At 36.5% G+C, this 19,473-nt stretch overlaps 1 protein-coding gene across 2 annotated transcripts; it reads right to left on the bottom strand.

The window, feature by feature from the left end:
* Positions 1-104: 104 nt before the first annotated feature.
* On the bottom strand, positions 105-18,422 carry LOC135686528 (eukaryotic translation initiation factor 5B). Of its 2 annotated transcripts, none has more exons than XM_065202777.2 (27): positions 17,835-18,422; positions 17,473-17,604; positions 15,961-16,006; positions 14,396-15,071; positions 13,211-13,470; positions 12,837-12,884; positions 12,567-12,669; positions 11,556-11,675; positions 10,906-11,022; positions 10,487-10,557; positions 10,011-10,059; positions 9,749-9,783; positions 9,096-9,266; positions 8,518-8,625; positions 6,719-6,829; positions 5,826-5,893; positions 5,248-5,389; positions 4,636-4,767; positions 4,336-4,518; positions 3,635-3,796; positions 3,091-3,222; positions 2,857-2,988; positions 2,599-2,675; positions 1,780-1,912; positions 1,329-1,499; positions 741-899; positions 105-367 (listed from the first exon to the last, which is right to left on the bottom strand). In XM_065202777.2, exons 1-27 carry the CDS (start codon positions 17,876-17,878, stop codon positions 260-262), a joined length of 3,690 nt encoding a protein of 1,229 aa, XP_065058849.2. In that variant the 5' UTR covers positions 17,879-18,422; the 3' UTR covers positions 105-259. The 2 variants fall into 2 exon arrangements, with proteins under 2 accessions (XP_065058849.2, XP_065058850.2); XM_065202778.2 differs by having other exon boundaries at positions 9,096-9,263.
* Between the last annotated feature and the right edge of the window lie 1,051 nt (positions 18,423-19,473).

Here is a 19,473-nt window from a genome sequence, read left to right as displayed (position 1 = left end):
GGCAGAATCACTTGTTTTAACAGTGTTTCTAGACCTACAAGATCGAGGAGGCTGTTCTCTTTCTGCTTTCTAAGAATTACATCTGAGAAAAACACAAAAGCAAATATTTTCTAATTCAGAGATTTATTGCATTAGGCTGTTCAGAAGCAGAAGGGTTAATGTAATGGCAACTATTCAACAACAGAAGACAAAAACAGCATGTCGAAAGACCCTAAATTGGGCAGTTTGTTTATTTTGATTCATAGCTCAAGTCCTTAGTTCAAATAATGTTGAAAATCTTCTTCATTTCAATTATAAGCTGCCAGTCAAGTTTGGTCATATCATCTCTGAAATAACTCTTAAGGACATCGATGGATTCACGAGAAATCTAAAATAGAAAACAATTTATAATACATGGGTTATAATAGGCGAAGAAATTATACAAGTGAACTCAGCCAATTAAGAAAGGAAGATACTTCTGTCAACAAATCGAATAGAAACCCAAATAAAAGTTGATTCTTCTTTGCTCAGCTATCGCAACACAAAAATTAAGTTTAAACAAGGTCAAATAACTTTGATAAATTACTTTGGTTGACGAGAATTCACAAACTGTTTAAACTTCTATGTGTATTATAAAGAGAATTTGCTGCCATATATGTGAGATGGATACGCCGTTAGGAATCTGAACGAAAAAAATGACAGAAATCTAAACAAAATGGGAAAATTCAAAACAAAATGGGGCGAATAAAACAAAATGGCACCTTGCTCATAATCGTGTCCTCGTAAGTGAAATGTCTCCCGTACATTCTAGGTGCTTCGCCCGTCGGTTCAATCTTGACACAAACTTCTTGGCCAGCAGTTGCCTTATCCATGTTCTTGTGGTTAGCCTCAATGCCGGTGACGACCCCAATATCACAAAACTGAACAAGAAAGAACTGGGGATAAACATGGGGATATCCAAAACAAGACCCAATAGAGGTTTCGTTTTAGAGTTGCTTCAAGAAGTTTAAAGAGGGGTTGTCCTATAACAATCGCTGTTTGTTAGAAGACCCTATATAAAAAACAAATGAGCTTGCATGGTGTCTGCTTTGCCATGACGTGAAATCGTGTGACATGTATGATATTTGCCTAAACTGTCAACATGGTTCTGGAGAAGTACGGAAGCCGGGTAGAAGTGGTGGCATTAGGAAAAAGAAATTGAAAATATAAATACATTATACAAGCTGCTAGGTGTTCCAAGTAAATGAGTAAGACATTGTAGCATTTGCGAGGCTGTTGACCTCGACGAAACGCTTTTGTGACCATTAACGGGAAAATGTGCCAAAAGCTCTCCAAAGTACTTTACAAACCTCTTTTGCGGGTACAGTTAGCGGCATTCCAAGTCTTAGAGTGCCAGCCTCGATGTGAACCCCAATAACAATAGGGTCTCGCGAATTGAAAATATGTTGGGGTAAGACGCGTAGTTTGCATGGAAATACCGCAAGATTCTTGTGTTTCTCCTTTTGTTTTTGCCTGTAATCCTGAAATTGCAATACAGTAGAACTTTGATAAATTCATTAACAAGTTACTATTTATCAAAACAGGACTAGACTACCATAACAAAAGTAAAAGAAAAAGAGGAACTCAAGGTTTGAACTTAAGGCCATGTCAATTGCTCACATTTTCTCTAGGTGAATTTTCACATATCCTGATCTAGCATCGCTTACTCATAATCTTAAGATTAGTTAGAAACTTGATGGACAAGAAAAAGACAAAGAATGTTAGATTAGAAAATAACTTTATGACGAGAAAATGACGAACCTCTGTGTATGCAGTAAATTTGTCAAATAAATGATAAATAATATCAGCCGTAAAAATCTTGATTCCTTCCTTGTCGGCCAAATCTTGGGCGTCTCGCTCGACTTTGACGTCAAATGCCAAAACAACCGCATACCTGGAGAAAGCAGTGACGACAATTATCACTAGAAGAATGGTTAAACTATTCAGCTTGCGAGCTAGCAAAAAGTGAAGTAAAACCTTTCATTGCAATTTCATAACAAAAATTTATATCTAAAATATGCCTTACAGCATTGTTTCAATAGTGCATATAAATTGAGATTTTTCTGTGAACGCATGAATTCCAAGTCTCTGAAAAGAATCGGGCAGTGGGATCGGTCCCAGCAACATTCATTGACAAAGCATAGCCAAAATGATGGAGAGTCGAACAACGTATGCACAGACAGATAATACGACCAAGATATGGCAATTTAAGCATCGGAACGCTGGTTCTCCAAGCTTGCAGCTTAACAACCACGCTGGGTTTCATCAATGAGCCCATATCAGCAATCGTACTTGGCCTATCTATGACACCCAAATACTTCCCAACAACACTTTTGTTCAAAACTGTAAACAATTATAAATATAGGCTTTAAATGGATTTGATTAATTGCTGAGCATCCCAAAGAGCCTTATTTTTACGAAAGGAGCACTTTAAAAGGAAACAACAGGATAAAAAAAGTTGAATGATTTGGCTTCAGGTGTATTGAGAAAGGCACTGCTGCAAAAATCAAATAAGGGGGAAGGGGGACAATTTTGGGGGTTCTGGTTGGGCGTCTGATGTCAGCAAAGGCGTCAACTTACAGCGGTTCGTGTTCCAGCATAACTGACGTCTTCATGACATCCTTCTTATGCACTGGTCCGATGTTTACACCAGAGTACTGCAAGGCAAACGCACATAATATTTAAAGCATGCGTATAACTATGCACAAACTAGCGAACAATTATTGTCACAAGCATGAAATGTAAGAACGAATCTAATTCATTAACTGATAGAAATGACATTAGGTGCCAAAAAATTTCTAGTATTTAGCTGAAGGAACCTCAATGGTAGTAACCTACCGGGATTTTCGAAGTTTTCAAAAACTCGAGAAGAGCTTCCAGTGATCCAAGTGTGGATGCTTGCACGTAAACACCGCGTTCAGATAGCTTGATTGCTTTCAGACTTGAACGAACAATTTCATTGACTTCTTCCTAAATGAAGGGAAAAGCCAGATTAGTAATCAGAACTGCATCTCTCTGGTATCGAATTTCTAGAAAATACAGTATTTAATCGAAAAAAATTGAAAACAATACCTTGAGGGGTTCAATTTCATCTGGTTGCTCAGCAACAAAGATAGGTGCTCCAGCCATGACCTTCTCTAAATCTTTACCAGTTATTTTACAACCTTGGGCTGCCAAAAGTTCTTTGTGTTGAATGTAATTACTCTATAGGAAGAGGTAGATTTTTTATTGCCTAATTCAACACTTGCAAGCTGACAAATCAGAATATAAAACAGTAAGTATAAACAGCGTGACCACAAGATCCTTGAGAGCAATAAAGTACTTAAAGGTAAAAAACGAGCCACGCTGCAAATACAACAATACTTATGCCAAACATTCAAAGTTAGGACAGGCCCATTATTTAGGACACGATGCAGCCAATTAGAGGTTGAAGATTCTGTGTGATCCAGTGCTTACATCAAATGCCAGTAGAATGCATACAGTTTTTGCAGGGGGTGTCAGTTTCAGTCCCACATGACGATTAAATACGGCCCCTTTATGACGATCAAATATGGGTATACAATTATTGACAAGATCTGCGCATGCGTACTGACTTGAAAAGCACGAGCAAACGAACCTTGATTCTTAGCTCTTTCAGAGGCTGTGGCGTGAGGATGGCTCTAATCTGTGTCACAACTGGACCATCAATGCCACCAGTTACAATCGTGTCACCTTCTCTCAGCTTACCATTTACCAAAATGACATCAACAGTAGTTCCTAATCCTGGCAACGCTTTGACCTGAAAAAGAGCAACTTTCATTTAAGGGCAAACCACGACTTCTTGAGAAATTATGGATCACTGAAAGGAGCAGAGGCACTAAGAGAGTAGCCTAGAACTCTTGCCCCTTTTGGTATTCTTTCTAGCTTCTCTTTCAAGCGTATGATCATGCAATTCGGTACTGATCGTCGAATTTGCAAATACCAACTTATAGAACAGACCAATGTCAATCTTATCTAATTGCATATCTAATGGCTTCGCGAACCATTCTGACAACAAAACCTTGCGTTTATATATCGTAATTAATCGGCGACGATCTCCGATACGATACCGATTTCTAATGATCTAGGGCTGTTAATGACAGTCTACAATGGCTTACGATATATGAAAAACAGAACTTTATCGGCGATAATCCTCCATCGAATTACGCTAAAACCAGGCAAAATTATTATGCAGTGAGTTTAAGCTTTAAATATTAAATATGCAACCATTATCTAACAATGATTAACAACTCTGAGGAATTTCTCAAAATGCAAATATGACCAAATGCAGAAACTAACCTCCATAACTGTGCTTTGGATTTCTTGAGAAAATGCTAATTTTTTGGCCAATCGAGTCTGAGTAAGTTTGCAGACCAGTGATATCAGGTCCCCCATCCCGTCTCCGGAGTGTGCTGATGTGGGAACTAATGAAATATAGCTCTTCTCGTCAACATTCTTGTAAAATAACTCAGCATTGAGTCCCTAAAACAAGCGACCAGATAACTTTTTAGTTCAGAATGTAAAGAGTACACAACAAAGTAAAATGCAAAATACAAAAATGTGTGAATACAAAGAATAGTTGAATAAAAAAAAGCAAACCTGTTCAGCAAACTCTCCAATCACTTGCTGAGTCCTTGCTTCGAATTCCAGTTTTGTGTTTTTCTTCTGCTTCTTTATCGTGTCATCGACTTGGCTAGTTGGACCTCTTTTCCATTCAAAGAGACGATCAATCTAAAATTCGATATTTCTTACCTCAATATTGAATCTCTAAAACAATCTAGAGGTTGTTTGAAAAAGTACATCAAAAACTAACTTGAAACAACTCAAACTAGCTGAAAGTATTTTCGAAATAAATTAGAACTTCTATAAAGGTCATCCCTATTGATACAGGCAAATGGTCACCCCCAATGTACGTTTCCGCAGCCAAAGCTTTGCACGGCGGATATCTTCAGAGAATGGAAGGTAACTTTGGTTCACAAGTGCATCTTACTTCATTGTCATATAAACTAGAAAAACCTGATAGTAACCTGAGGGATCTCGCTACTTTATCATAAAAATTAGGGTCAAACATTTGCAGGCTGGCTTTTTTGGAAAAATAATAAGATAGCTTTACGTTTTTCTAAAGATAGCTGTTTTTGTGATTCAGAGTTTCATACACTACATTTTTAAAGTTTTTGTAATGCTTTTAATCGACAAAAGGCGTTTTGTTACCTTATTCAGCGCAACAATGAAGGGGGTATGCTTCTTTCTCAATAGATTTATCGATTCAATTGTCTGAGGCTCCAAGCCATGCATAATATCAACAACAAGAATTGCCATATCACACAGGCTAGAGCCACGTGTTCGTAGGTTGCTGTAATTGGAAAGATGCAAAAATGAAATACTAGGCATTTCAGGTAGGATACATTTCAACGACGAGGAACTTCAAAAAACGAGACAATTCAATAACGAGGCATTCCAACAATGAGGCATTTGGCCCAAAGTGCTCCCAGGTAATAGCATTTTCACTGATGGTTGCATCTACTGTCTATTCTGAACCGGTTATGGTTTTAAATAACTACTAGAAACAAGCAAACGGCAGAGATTGTTTTCATGAAACGATTCATGTTTATGTCATCTTGCCTCTAAACAAATGGGGAATGCAAAACGATGGAAGGACAATATGTTTGTCACATGTGTATAGTGCTGTCTATATGCGATACTTCCTATTATTAAATTGCAATTTTGATCCGAAGCTAAAAATTAATCCTAGCATCATGCGACCTAATTTGAAAGGTAAAAAAACAAACCTGAAGGATTCGTGACCAGGTGTGTCAATGATCAGTAAGCCAGGTAGCTTGAGGTCGAACTTGAGAAACTAAAAGAAGGAATGAAATACCCATGTTCTTCTGAAACTCGCTGTCTAGCCGGCAACACTGAACAAACAACGTTTATATTTTCACAGATCCTTTTCTCCTATCACTTATTCCTTTTTAACCCTATCCATTTGTGGTGATTGTAATGGCTCATCCGGTGCAGGGATTCCTTCTTTTGAGGGAGATCCAGCGTGCATAGCGATGCCTGTTGCGATAGGTTCCCAACACACCTAGTGAAGAAGGCGGGGGGGGGGGGGGGGGCAATCTGATCTGTGTGCGAGTGGCGCGGCTTTGGACTTGGGTTTGAAAATCGGGCCGGGTAGTTTAGTTGATACACAAAAACGTAAGTATCATCGGTCGCAGATTCGAGCCCTGTCACGGCCGTGTCACACTTCCTCCAGTAAATAACACTTGCTAAACGAGAATCTCCTTTGTACGAAACCTCCATAGTCAGTTACTTGTTTTACAGAACAGTTTTACCGCGTTATTTTCATTCAAATTATTCAAATAGTTGGCCCGGTGCTGATACGTATGCACGGGGGGATATGCATACTATTCTAGGGACCCGCTGCTATACCCTGATAAAAAGGCATTTCTTTATAAAAACACACAGAAAACCATTGAAGGAACGGTTTGAAATGTCATTGTTTATCTTTTCAAGATAAACGGGAATGGAAGATGAAAGACCCCAACACTGCCATCGCATATTAAAAACTAAATAATGTTTTGAACAACGGTTGTAACAACTGTAATAGTCAAATAATCGCTTCAATGATTATACCGAATTAAAACATTCAATCAGGCCGTATAAATACTCAAAGAACTACCTCTTTGATCATTTTTGTCTGCGTTCTAACAGCATCCAGCGGTACCATTGTTGCACCAATCTGCTGAGTAATCCCGCCGGCCTCGCCATCTTGAACATTGGTGTGACGAATCTTTAAAAAAATTATTAAATTACAAATTGCTAAGTTCAAAAATTCATTTAATGAAATTAACTGTTTACCGGTATGTTATAAGCAGAGCTGTACACATTGCATTAAGCGTGAAACTCGAAGTAGAAACTTAGAACCGTTCTGTTCTGTACCACAGAATAGAAATTAGGCAGAGGGGAACTCCTGTCGATCAAACGAAGCCGGAAAATTCTAGCGAATGCGTTAACTTATTCGAGGCTTAGCATGTATCTGTCAGGGAAATTTTAAAAAAGAATGAAAGTAGACAACTTTATTTGAGACGAAGTGCCCCATGATAGTAAACAAACTCAATCATGTATCATAGTTCGTTTACTATCTGATTAATGAAAGATAATTTGTCAAGGCTAAGTTTCGTCTTATGAAATCGAGGTTAAAAGGGAATTAAGCAATTCTAATTTTGACTCCGGTGTAAAAAACAACAATGGAACCGACAAGAGTCACTCTTTTGCCTATCTTCATATTCTGTGTCTATAAACCAAATAGAGTAAACATACATATATGTGTGCAAAAAGCATTAATGGAAAAACTCTTTAATCTGCTATGGATCCAAAATATATCTCAAATTCTGCTCACTTTTTAAGGAAAATTTGCCAAACTTTTAGCGAATTTCAAACATAAATCAATGAATTTATATGCGTAATAATCTGAGTTGGTTTTTAAATAAGATTTGAGCTCACCCTGCAGAGAAGCAGCGAAGGGGTTAACTCGGGCGGCAAAAAAGAAAGAAACTGGCGCCCAACATATGTCACAAACATTGCAGATGTTCCTGGGCGGATCATTTCTTAACAGCACTTACCTGACTAAGGATAGCACAACAGAGACCCATTCACCTATCAACGGTCATTTTAGCTACAGGTAAGTTTTATCTATGACCATGACAACAAACCAAAACTCAGATTTTGAGATAGTTGGAGGGTCATGGTAGCCAACCTTCTGATAGAAGATGGTACCTGATGATGATGATGAATTTTCAAACAGCTTTCGGCGAACACAGGTTGTCATGTTATTAAATGGATTAATTGAATTTGAAAAAAGATAGAAATCTGGGCTCGGGGGGGGGGGGTGTACCTTAAAATGTTTGAGGGTACGGGGGCGTGCCATTATTTAGGGGTACCTTTTTTCTGAAAAGTGCGGAATTATCGGTATCAGTTTTTGAAATTTGTGCGAAACTATGGGCACTGTTTGAAGAAACAGCAGAATTATGGGTACCGTTTTGGAAAATATTGCAAAATTATTAGGAGGGAGATTTTGCACTAACAAAATGAATGTCCAGTTAAAATTTAAAGTATGAAATATGTGTAATATTGATATTTTGGGGCGTAGGACATGCAAAATTTGGTTGATTATTTTTTAGGTGCTTTAAAAAATTTATTTGCTCTGCAGAATTATGGGTATAGTTTTAATTTTGTTTGCGGAATTATGAGTCACATTTTCAGACATTTGCGGAATTATGGGTCCAAAATTTTAACCAAAATGGCACGTCCCCGTCCAAAATTAGGCATAGTTTACCCCCCCCCCAGGAACAGGGCCCCAGGAACAGGGAAGGTGAAGGCTCGAGGTTCGCTCTTGCGATGTCATGGTATCTTACTTCCTAAACAAGATCCTAAGTTCTTAAACATTGCATACATTTTCTCAAATAAAAAAATAAAAACCTTGTCAAGAATTTTAGTCTTTCCAGTGTCCACATGACCAAGAACGCAGATAACAGGACATCTTAAATGGTCCGTTGTTCGCTTTGATTCGGCCTCTTCTCTTCGTTTCTATCGATAAAAAAGAAAGTCTTCCATTTGCAACGTTTCTGAAATAAGCATTAAATATTTGGGAGGTGGGCTTGGTTTTATAGCCATAGTTACTAACTAATCTTCGGAGAATATCAATAAGTATGATGATTTAAATATTTGTGCAAGGGAAAGATGGGCGCTTTAAAAACAACGAGCTGTCGAGGCATTGTATTACTTGTCGAAACACTATCTTATTTTATGCTAGCTGCAAAGAGACGCTTAATCTGATTGTGTCGTTTGTTTACTTCGCTGGATAGATTTGATTTTTGATTGTTTTACCGTTGTGCCATTGGATGTTACGCTTGATCCATATTTAGAGTTCTTGCTCGTTGCAAATGCACGCTTTTATCCTTTCACAAACCCTATACTTAATACAAATGAGTGTCAAAGAGCATTCGCTCGTGTAGGAGATAGAACAACTCGTCTACTGTGCCCTGTGTGTTTCTTACCATTATCCTTTCCCTGGCCCTTTCTTTGATCTTCTCTGGCGTCAACTTTTCGTACTCCTCCTCACTGCTATCCGATTCTTCCTCGCTCTCATCGTCACTTTCGTAGTCGCTCTCATCTTCTTTAGAATCTGACTCGCTTTCTTCTTCACTTTTCTCTTCTTCCTCCGTCTTCTAAAATATAAATCACAATTGGAACTGAGAATCGCTGCACTCCAAAATTCGATCAGATAAAAGCAAAACTCATAACTTAAGATAGTCTTGAAGAGTAATTATGAAAATTGGTAAAATTAGTTGAAACCCGCAACATTTAAGAGTAACAGGCATGTATACAGCCTATATCAGTCAGGTCTTTAGTCGCAACAACAGTATACATTGAAATTTAGCTTCATTTGAAAAGTTTGTAAAAATGTTCGGAATCAGGTTTAGCTGCCGAGAAGTTTATTTGTCCTGTTTGTCCACCATAGCAATATATTGCAATTAAAAACCTTTTTCGTGGTTCTTATTGAACTGGTAAGGTTCCGGCTTCTCTTTCACATTTTTTTATTGCAAGTCACTCCTAATATTTCAATGAAAAACTCTAACATACAATACGATTTTGTTGACAGAAAGAATCTAATTCTGAAAACAATCAAAACGAATAATGTACTAGGCACCTTGGTTGGCTCTGCATTCTCTGGTCCACTTTCACCTATTTCAAAAACAAACGACGAATTTTAAACTTTAACTGACAAAAGGAAATTATAAAAAATTTAAAATAAAAAAGGAAAGGAAAAGAAAAACAATTTTGTGTGAAATCTACTGGTCATCTGAAAACTAGAGCCAACATTGTCAAGAATAGAGTACGCTAAACAAAAACACGAAAATTAAAAAAATTACCAATTATTGGAAGTAAAGATACGAGTTCGAAAAAAGTACCTTTCGTTGGAATCTCTTTTGTTTCAACGACCTTCTCTGTCCCCTTCGGCTAAAATGTTCAATTTGATTAGGGAAAATATACAGTATTGAAGAGCAGCTTGTGGCAAAATATTTATTTCCCGCTTATGACGACTTAAGATGATGCAAGAAAGGCAAGATGGTACGAAGAAGCCTTGCTTGTGCATGCGGTTTCTCTGGCACTTGATACTCTCAATAAGTGAATGCAGACTTCGACAGCTTCTTTCTTTTGGAAGAGATATTGACCTAAACTTAGCGAGTGACTCCATGTGTGGAAAAGGGATAGGAGACGTACTGACGATTGGGTACTGCCAACAAACCGTGACATTAATTATTCCCTTACATTTCTCTTTGTATTGGACAAGGATGCATCAATCGTAAATGCGGAAAAAACTAAGACAAGATCAATAACTATGGAGCTCATTTCGTAAAAGCAAATTCCAAAAAAATCAACTCACATGTTCCCGGGTCTCATCTACATGTTCTTCCCATGAATCTACCAAATCTTCCTTTTTCAAATCTTCAGGAGCTGCACAAAGAATTTTCAACTATGAAACACTTTTTGTCAGATGGTATTTCACACCATTAAGAAACGCACCAGTCTTGTCTCTCTGAGTTAACTTTGAAAGCCAAACAGAATCAAATGAAAGAAAGATATGGAAACAGGCATATTGCTAAGGTATGAAGAAGAAGTGACAATATTACTTTGTCACTTCACGCCGTTATACCTGGAACCTCTCTGGTTCACAACAAGAAGTGACTATTTCTGAACTTTTTATCATCACAGGTCAATTTTTTAAAAACAAAAAGCATATGCTTCAACCCACGTATAACGGTAAAAATCTTTTTTACATAAGAAATGAACTAATCGCCTTACTTTCAACCTTTTGCACCAATTCTTCTGACTTCTCGACAATATCCACACTGTCATTTTCATTTTCTATTTCTTTCTCACTTTCTTTTTCGCTTTCCTTTTCACTTTCTTTTTCGCCTTCTAAAATAAACAATTTCCATTAAATGTTAAGTTTTCATTTTTGTACAACAAGTAAGGGAGTAATGGTAAAAAAGATAAATAACATAAAAATATAAGAAGTAAATAATGTATTTGTAGCCATCATTTATGCAACCATAGCACAGAAAGGCTCGTTTATTTACCCAGTGTTTCTCTAAAAATCAACGCGAATTTTTCAAACTTTTCTTTGACCTATGGACATGCGTAACGACAGATGGCAGCCTTTTGCTACCATAATTAGCTCGTACCTTTGAAGGACTCATAAATACACTTGGTGTGACTGTAAAAAGTGCTTCAAGGTTACAACGGGAGCTTTAAAAGAAGCATTCTCCCACTTCAAACAACATAATTAACGACAATTCATCACCACTTCCGATCTGAATGGACTAGAATAGACCAAGCATGTGCAAAACAAAAAATTCAAGGTGACGTCACAAGATAGAATAGTAATCCTTCGATACGAGCTGTACTACTAATGTGGTATCAGTAAACTGGCAAACACCACCAAACTTTACCTGTCACATCTTTCGACGAGTCTTCTGAAGTTTCTCTTTGAATCGGTTGATTCTTCTTTTTCTTCACGTACTTTACTTTTTTCCGTTGTTCAACTACTTCTTTTGTTGGTACTTCGATTCCTGTTTGCAAAAAAACAAAGTAAGCATCATACTGTCTCGCCATAATGGTTTATCTCCTGCTTAAGCCCTCTTGAATTAACCCCATTCCCTGGCATGAAAATTTCTTTTCACATTTTCAGAATTTTAAAAATATCTTGTTTTCGAAATTGCCTTGTAAAATTTTTTGTTTCTACATGTTGAATACCTCTTTTGGCTTGGTTTACAAAGTTATGAACCAAGACCAAATTACAGAGGTTTGATTGGAAGAGAGCCTGTTCTCATGTGGCCATATCTCAACCAATTTGGAACACATTCAACCAACTTCACGCACCTTTAGATAATCTATGAGGCTTTCTTTGGTCATGTGATCAAAAGTATAAAATTCTTAAAATATATATTTGTGAGTGCTCATTTAAGAACTCTTTCATTCTGATTGCTACATAATTCAGATCAGCATTTCCATAAAGATTAAATAGGACAATGTATATGAATTTATGTCCGTAATATCGATATAAAAGACATCTAGCAAAGGGCTAAAACTTTCAAAAATAGTGACTTAATCTGTGCTTCTTAGTGGACTCTATTGAACACGTAGTTTATGATACCTGTTCCCTCATAAAAATTGTGGTGTCTGTTTGGTGTTATTTATATTTTGTAGTTTGCGCTTCAATTTTGAAATGGTTTTAGATGTTTTTTTACTTCTGTATCTAAAAAGTGCCATTCGGAAAGGGCATTCTGACAATAGATATTTGAAAAGCAAAAAGTACGCAGTAGCTAATTGAACTTGGCTTGTTGAGCACTGCATAAATTATAGAGAAGCATTACTTCCTCCTTTTCTGAAAACTACTGAAACCCGAAAGTAAAATAATCTATGTGTTGGCAAATAGAGACTTAGAGTAAACTCGTGGTTACCTTGCTGTTTCATGGCAGCTAGCATCATCTCAGCTCTGCGCTTTTGCTCTTTTTGGGCAGGAGTAAGCAACTTTCCCTCTTTTTTCAATTTCTCTTTTCTTTCCTTAAGATGAAAAGATCAGTGAAATATGAAAACAAAAATAATAAATGGCATTTTTGCCAGAGGATTCTGGTTGTTTAATTACGATTCTTAAAGTTCATTGTAACATTCATTGTTAACAGGCATTTTCACAGTAAAATTACAGATTTAGGAATTTTCAGATCACAAACCTTTTCCTTTTGCTTTTTCCGTTCTTTCTTTTCCTGTTCCAAACGGATCTAGATAAAAGATTCAGCTATCACATCATTTTTCTTTTAAGGGAAATAATTACAAACAAAGTGGATGTTCAAACCAAGGTTAAACTCTCAAATTGGAACCTTTCCCGCTGTCCATCAAGAGACAAACTGGCCTATTATCACATAATTAGGAAGGTCAACTACAGCGTGGAAAAGAACTGGCCATTCTACCTCACCCTTTTGATGGCCCAAAGAAGTATCCACTCTTACATGTATTTCATAATGATCATATAAAGGACTCGCCTTACCTAAAATTTACACGAGAAATCCTGCTTGAAAATGCAAAAATATTTATAAACCTAGCTTACTTTTTCAAGACGAAGTTTTTCAGCTTCTTCAAAAGCTCTTTGTTTTTCTTCCTCTTCCTTTTTGAGTTTCTCTTCTTCCAGTTTGAGCTTTTCAAGAGCTTCTTGCATTTGCTTGAGGGCAGCCTTTCCTGGCTTCTTCCCTTTTTTCTTTTCATCTTCTTCCTTTACTTTCTTCTTCTTCTTTTTCTTCTTCTTCTTGTCTCCTTCACCATCATCACCGTCTTCTCCAGATTCCTCCTCCTCTGCTGCAGCAGCATTTTCTGAAAGGACAAACACAAAAATTCACTCACTTAAATTTTGTATATACATGTTGGTGACTCTACGCATTTTGTTGATTGAATCATAAATCTTCTGCAATCACCAATGGCTTGAAGATGTAGGTAACTTGAAACGAAATATTCTAATTACCGAATGCTACAATAAAAAATTTCTAACCAAGTAGCCTCATAGTATCTGGCACTGCTTGCTTGCCAGGCATATTTGCAATTTGCCAAGATTATCACAGTAAAGTGTCTCTCCAGCCAAAATATCCTTAAGGAATTCAGTAAGCTGATCATGAGATTGTAATACTTTGCATAGATTTTAAGTTGAAAGTACTTGCATTTCGAAAATTGAATTGAATTATGGGGAAAGAAATTTTCGGTTTTGCAACACTGGTGACAACACAGTGTAATTCAGGTGAATTCGCCTCAGCATGTGAAGCCACTGATTTGTACACCAGCCATTTGCAAGAGGGCATCTGTAATCTGTTAGCAGAGGTAGTAGTTGCAGTTTGAATGCACTTGAGGGTTATTTTTAACCCCAACACAGTTATTTCAACAAAAATTTTGGTCAGAATTCACAAGTAAGTGTAAGAGTCAATCAAAATTGCAGTCGAAATCAATAAAACTGATTAGCATAGTGGCACCCAATTGATTTATGTTCATTTTATTTGCTTTCATTAAGGCCTTTGAATGCAAAAATATTTTCGAGCAAGAACCCAGTTCACAGCAACTTGTCACAGCAACAGGTACATTTCAGGAAGGGGCAGCTTTATTGGCCTTATGACAAATAATTGGAAATTTAAAACCATAACAGTTTTATCATATTATATAGAGCAAACACATTTTTATGCATAAAATGAGGCATATCTTTGCAAAAGATTCACTTCCTCAAAGTATGGAATATTAATTAAAGACAACAGACCTTCCTGCACTGTGACTGTTGCACCACTGCCTTCCTGGACAGTCCCAGGCTCCTTCACCTCTACCATTGCCTCTTGTTCATTTGCCTGTGATCCTGCTTCCTTATCCTGAGCATCATCTGTCACCTTCTTCTTAGTCTCAGCTTTCTTTTTTGCCTCTTTTTTCTTTTTCTCCTTTTCACGCTCTTTTTTCTCGGCTTTCTTTTGAGCAGCAGTTTTAATTGTTGGTGCGTTTTCATCAACAATACTTTCTTCTGTCTTCATAACAGCTTGCATTGGTGGGCTAACTTCTTCATTGTTTTTCTTTATTGACTCATCAATCTCTGTTTTGGTTTCTTCATACCCTTCTTGCGTACTGTCTGGCTCTTCCGGCATCTCTTGTTGCTTCAGTTTACCTTTCTTCTTTCCTTTCTTGCCAGTACCCTTCTCTTCTTTATCCAATCCACCCTCAATATCTGCAAGGATGGCATCAAGTTCTTCTTCATCTACCTTCTTTTTCCCTTTCTTCTTCTTTTCTTTGCTTGAAGCAACATTCTGGTCCTGGTCTTTTGGCTTGTCAGATGTTGGTTTTGGTGGTTCATTTTCTTCTACATGGTCTTCGTTCTCAGAGGAATGCTTTTCATCATCGCTTGACAAGGTCTCTTCGACCATCAATGCTTGAAATGATGGTTTTGCAGCCTAAACAGGAAAAGAAATACAAAAAGTTCTCTTCAACATTTGGATTACCAATGGATATAACATTGCTCTATAACTTTGATTTTGAAATAAGGGGAGAATATTAATCTAACTGGTTGCATTGGTTCAAGGGTTTCTGAGCATTTCAGGCCAGGTATTTAGGGCACTTATTACGTATTAAAATGATAAGTTTTGTAAACCATAGCATTAAAGATGAATAACCTTAAAAATAAGGGAAAATAATATGATAGCCATACTCTGATGAAGCCCTGTATGCTGGGACAAAATATTAGTATATATTCCTTAAATTTAATTTATAGTGAAAATTTTATCTTGTTACATTGGATTCTTGTCGTCGTATTGCTTTGTTCCTGAATATCTTTCGTATTATTACTCATTGCAAGATTCACAGAATCCGGCAGACAGCCTATCCTGCGGTTATTCCTTCTTACACAAGTAGACTATGCCTATTACTTAAAGCATGATGTTTAGTTTAATTGTTATATATATGCTTTAATTCTCAATAACATTTTATGCTTTGAAAAATGACATTAAAATAGGGCCTAAAAATCCTTTGCATTAAAAGCCCAAATGATAGCCTAAATCACCAAAACTTCTTAACTTGAAAAAATGCTCTGTTAAAAAATGTTCTTTTGCAGCTAAAAATTATAATTTTGACTAGAACAATGGCTAATCCCCTTAACCTATCTATATAGCCAAAATTTCTGGAAACAGTTCCCTGAAGCAACCCACTCAAGATGTTACAATTACAATAATAGAATTTACTAACTCCAAAAGGTAGGGGGGTGTTTCCACTGGTGGAATGGATGTAGGGAATCATGTGTTTGCATTCTTTGTGTAGCAGTTCAAGTTAAAATTAGAAAAAACATACACTGATATCCATACTGGGCACATCATTTTCTTCATCGTCAGAATCTCTAGAATTGATAACAGACTTGGCATGAGAAAACTGAAACAGCTAGCTTAAATCACAGGATTCAAAATGATGTAAAGTCGAGTTGGTTATCAAAAGGTCAATGGCATGGCTGGATCAGCAAAACTCTAGATAAGCAAACATTTCTCACAAGCTAAAGATATTTCTACTTAAATGCTACTGCTTATTGCAGTGATAACATTTACAAAGACAAGCAAAATGTCCATGTTTCCAGAAAGAAATCAGCTGTTTATTTTTTCAAGCTAGGAAAATGTCAAATCATGTTTTCAGCAGGCCTGAAGCAGACTCTTCTTGAGAAAAGTCTTACAAGAGCAAGCCCAAAAAAGTGATTATTTATGCAATAAGTGATGTTGCTTTTGTTGAATGTAAAGAAGGGGACCTAGACAGCAATTCTAAAAGTGGGCGGCCACATATTAATGAGAAAGTACTTACTGGAAAAGGAATCTTTGGGGTTCTGGGCAGAAAAGACTGCTCAGTGAGATTTACCCATTACAATCCTAAGCCTATTCATGGTAAAAGTTTCTTCAAATTTTCAAGGAGTTTAAGGCAAAAATGAAGAGAAAATTTAAGTCAAAAGGGGAATCATCCAAAACCCAACAACATCAGACTTAGCATACTATCATCATGAACTGTTGTTATTGGTCTTAGTTAAATAAACTGTCTTCAATTTGTGATTTTGTTACAGTAAATCCTCAAATAAGCCCCTACGCTCAAAAAAGCCCCTACACTCAATAAGCCCCCACACTCGAATAAGCCCCCCCAAATAAGCCCCCACCTAAAAAATCACAATTGTAGAAAAATATCTTATTTCAAAAAAGCCCCCACAGGACAATAGCTATACAGTGTAACTCCCTTTGACTTGGAAAGCAAAAAAGTGAATTTTGTGATGATAAAAAATTATAATATTTGTTAGATCTTTACACTTTTTGTAATTTTTCAATTTATTTCATTGAGAAAATTATGTCGTTTTTATGTTGACATTTGAGGAAAATACTAAACTTGGGAATAAGCCTCCCTCTCGAATAAGCCCCCACCCAAAAATTCATTTTTGCAAATAAGCCCCGGGGGTTTATTTGAGGATTTATGGTATATAGGATCATACTAAAATTATGATTTCTGGCAAAATTTATCTTTTTAGCTAATCATTGAAATAATTTAAGCATTTGTATATAATTGAGTTTAGTATATACAACATTGAAATAATGGAGTTTAGTATATACAACTCCATTTTAAAACATGCTTTGCAATTTTCATTAGTTGTTTCATTGCCCATGTGGATATCTGTACTTTCAGGAATCTTGCAATGTTTTGTCAAAATCTTTAATAGATAAAACAGCTGGTTAGAGATGTCATTGGTACAGGAAGAAGCTTTGTCTTCCTGAAAAGCCCTGAACTCAGTTATAATGTTTCGACTTTCTATCAATAGATTAATGATAATACTTCACTCACTTTTTGGCTAATGATTTCTCTTTCTTCTTTTTTTGCTTCTTTTTTGTTAATTTATCATCTATATCCACATGCTCCTCCTCTTTTTGCAAATCTATACCACTTTCCTTTGCAATTTCTGCTATGTCATTTTCCCTGTAAGTAAAAAAACATATATATACATAACATAACAGACCATGAAATGAACATTTCAAAGTGGGAAAAAGAAAATTCTTAACAAATTCATTTTGGTCAAAATACTGAAGGGCAGGGACCTCATTTTGACACAACAAACTTTCCAATCCAATGTGTCATTGCTTTTAACGTGGAATTGTTGTGACTGCAAATAACAGAATTTAAAACAACATTATTTGAAAGATATTTACCAATCATCCTCATCTTTTCGTTTCCCTTTTTTACCTTTACCCATGGCTACAGGACAGTTGCCTTTGAGACACTTGTTTGTGCAGCGTCAGCAGCCAAATTATATCTTTAGTTTTCACTTTAAAGTGTTGAATTCACTCAAAGATATTGATATCTCTATTACAGCGCAATCCCAAAGATTGCTAGAGTCACTACAAGTTCTATATTCACTTTTCCTTGGTTTATTCAGAACTAAACACTGTTTAAACTTCCCTTCATCCAAATAATCTATCATGACTAACAGGCACGACTTTTTCTAATTGGTTTGTCAACTTTTTAGTTCTTCTCTCGAGGCCACGTTATAGGCCTAAATCAGCTTAGGACAAAACTCTGCATTTTTCCGATTATTCCGTGTTACTGGTAGTCAGTGCTGGTTATCTTCATAAAAGCTGTACGTTGCCGCCCGTATGGAACCAAAGGCAATTAATTGCCAAAGTAACTACATAAATTTTCTTTCAAAACTTTCTCGTGTACTTTCTCAATTCTCACTACCATGAACGTGCATGGGGTAAGAAGGCCTCCTACTTTGGATGTCTTTAAGCCCAAAGGAAATGTATGGGAAAATGGCAAGAACTTAAGGAGCCTTCAAAAGTCTCACTTCCGAGCTTAATCAGACACGAGGCAAAAGTAAAAAGAAAAATTTGTAATGACGCAATCAGAGGCCTTCTTAGGCTCGGGTAATAGACCTTAAAATATTTGGAGGGTGGGGTGGGATAGATGGGCAGGCAATTTTTTTCATTATCTCACTTCAGTTTTTGGAGTAGATGATATAGAATTGCTGAAGGATTGCTACTATGGAGCGTCGTTTGTTTCTATATTATAATTGTACTTTTTGTAGAGTGTTATTTTGATTTCACATGCCATTCACCCTCATTTTACATGTGCATTTTACATTTTACATGGAAATTATGTTAATCTGCGGCATCTAAATTCTCAGTATAAGCAGTACCGCCGAGAGGGGGGTAGCCGGGGCAACTGCCCCGGGGCCCGGGCCTTTTCGGGGCCCGTAAAAAATTGAAGCTGCTTTATTCTGTTATATTTTGTAATGATATTAAAGTGAAGACTTAAAGTTATGTATTTTAGTGTGTAAGATATTTTAGAACTTCTCAGCTTGGTCAATAGCAAATTTTTCCGTTTTTGATAATCTACTTGAAATGATCAAAAATATCTTGTTTGAAAATTAAAAAAGTTTAAAAGGGGCCCGTTTCTATTAGATGTCCAGGGGCCTGTCCTAGCTCTCGGTGGCCCTGACTATAAGTCTACCATTTCTTGTGAATTATCAAATTCTCTATAACAACCGATTTCACAAGGCTCCGTTGACTCCAATACCTGCTTGCAAATCAGTCTAGATTGGTTTGTCAGTTTGTCTTTATGTTAAAATATTTTAATGTTAGTTTTTTTGACTGCAAATTAGGGATCTGTATCATTTTTATCCCTTCTCGATCCGAGCAAATCTTTGAATTTTTGAAATACAACGAAGGAATGGAAAGCGCAATTACTCAATTTTTTATAAGAATAACTAATTATTTGCTGAGCCTCTATATTTTTAAATTTTCAAGATTTGCGCCTTAAATAATTCTTAAGCGACACAAGGTGTAATCA

The sequence above is a fragment of the Rhopilema esculentum genome, chromosome 6, assembly GCF_057945365.1.
Source record: "Rhopilema esculentum isolate cy_ngs chromosome 6, ASM5794536v1, whole genome shotgun sequence".
Classification (NCBI taxonomy): domain Eukaryota; kingdom Metazoa; phylum Cnidaria; class Scyphozoa; order Rhizostomeae; family Rhizostomatidae; genus Rhopilema; species Rhopilema esculentum.
This window is presented reverse-complemented; position numbering and strand designations above follow the sequence as displayed.

Coding starts and splice junctions, on each gene's coding strand:
- LOC135686528 (XM_065202777.2), bottom strand. CDS start 17,878: ATGGGTAAAGGTAAAAAAGGGAAACGAAAAGATGAGGATGATTG. Junction 17,605..17,834: donor CGAAAAGATGAGGATGATTG/GTAAATATCTTT, acceptor TTTTACTTACAG/GGAAAATGACATAGCAGAAA. Junction 12,670..12,836: donor GGAAAAAGCAAAAGGAAAAG/GTTTGTGATCTG, acceptor TTTCATCTTAAG/GAAAGAAAAGAGAAATTGAA.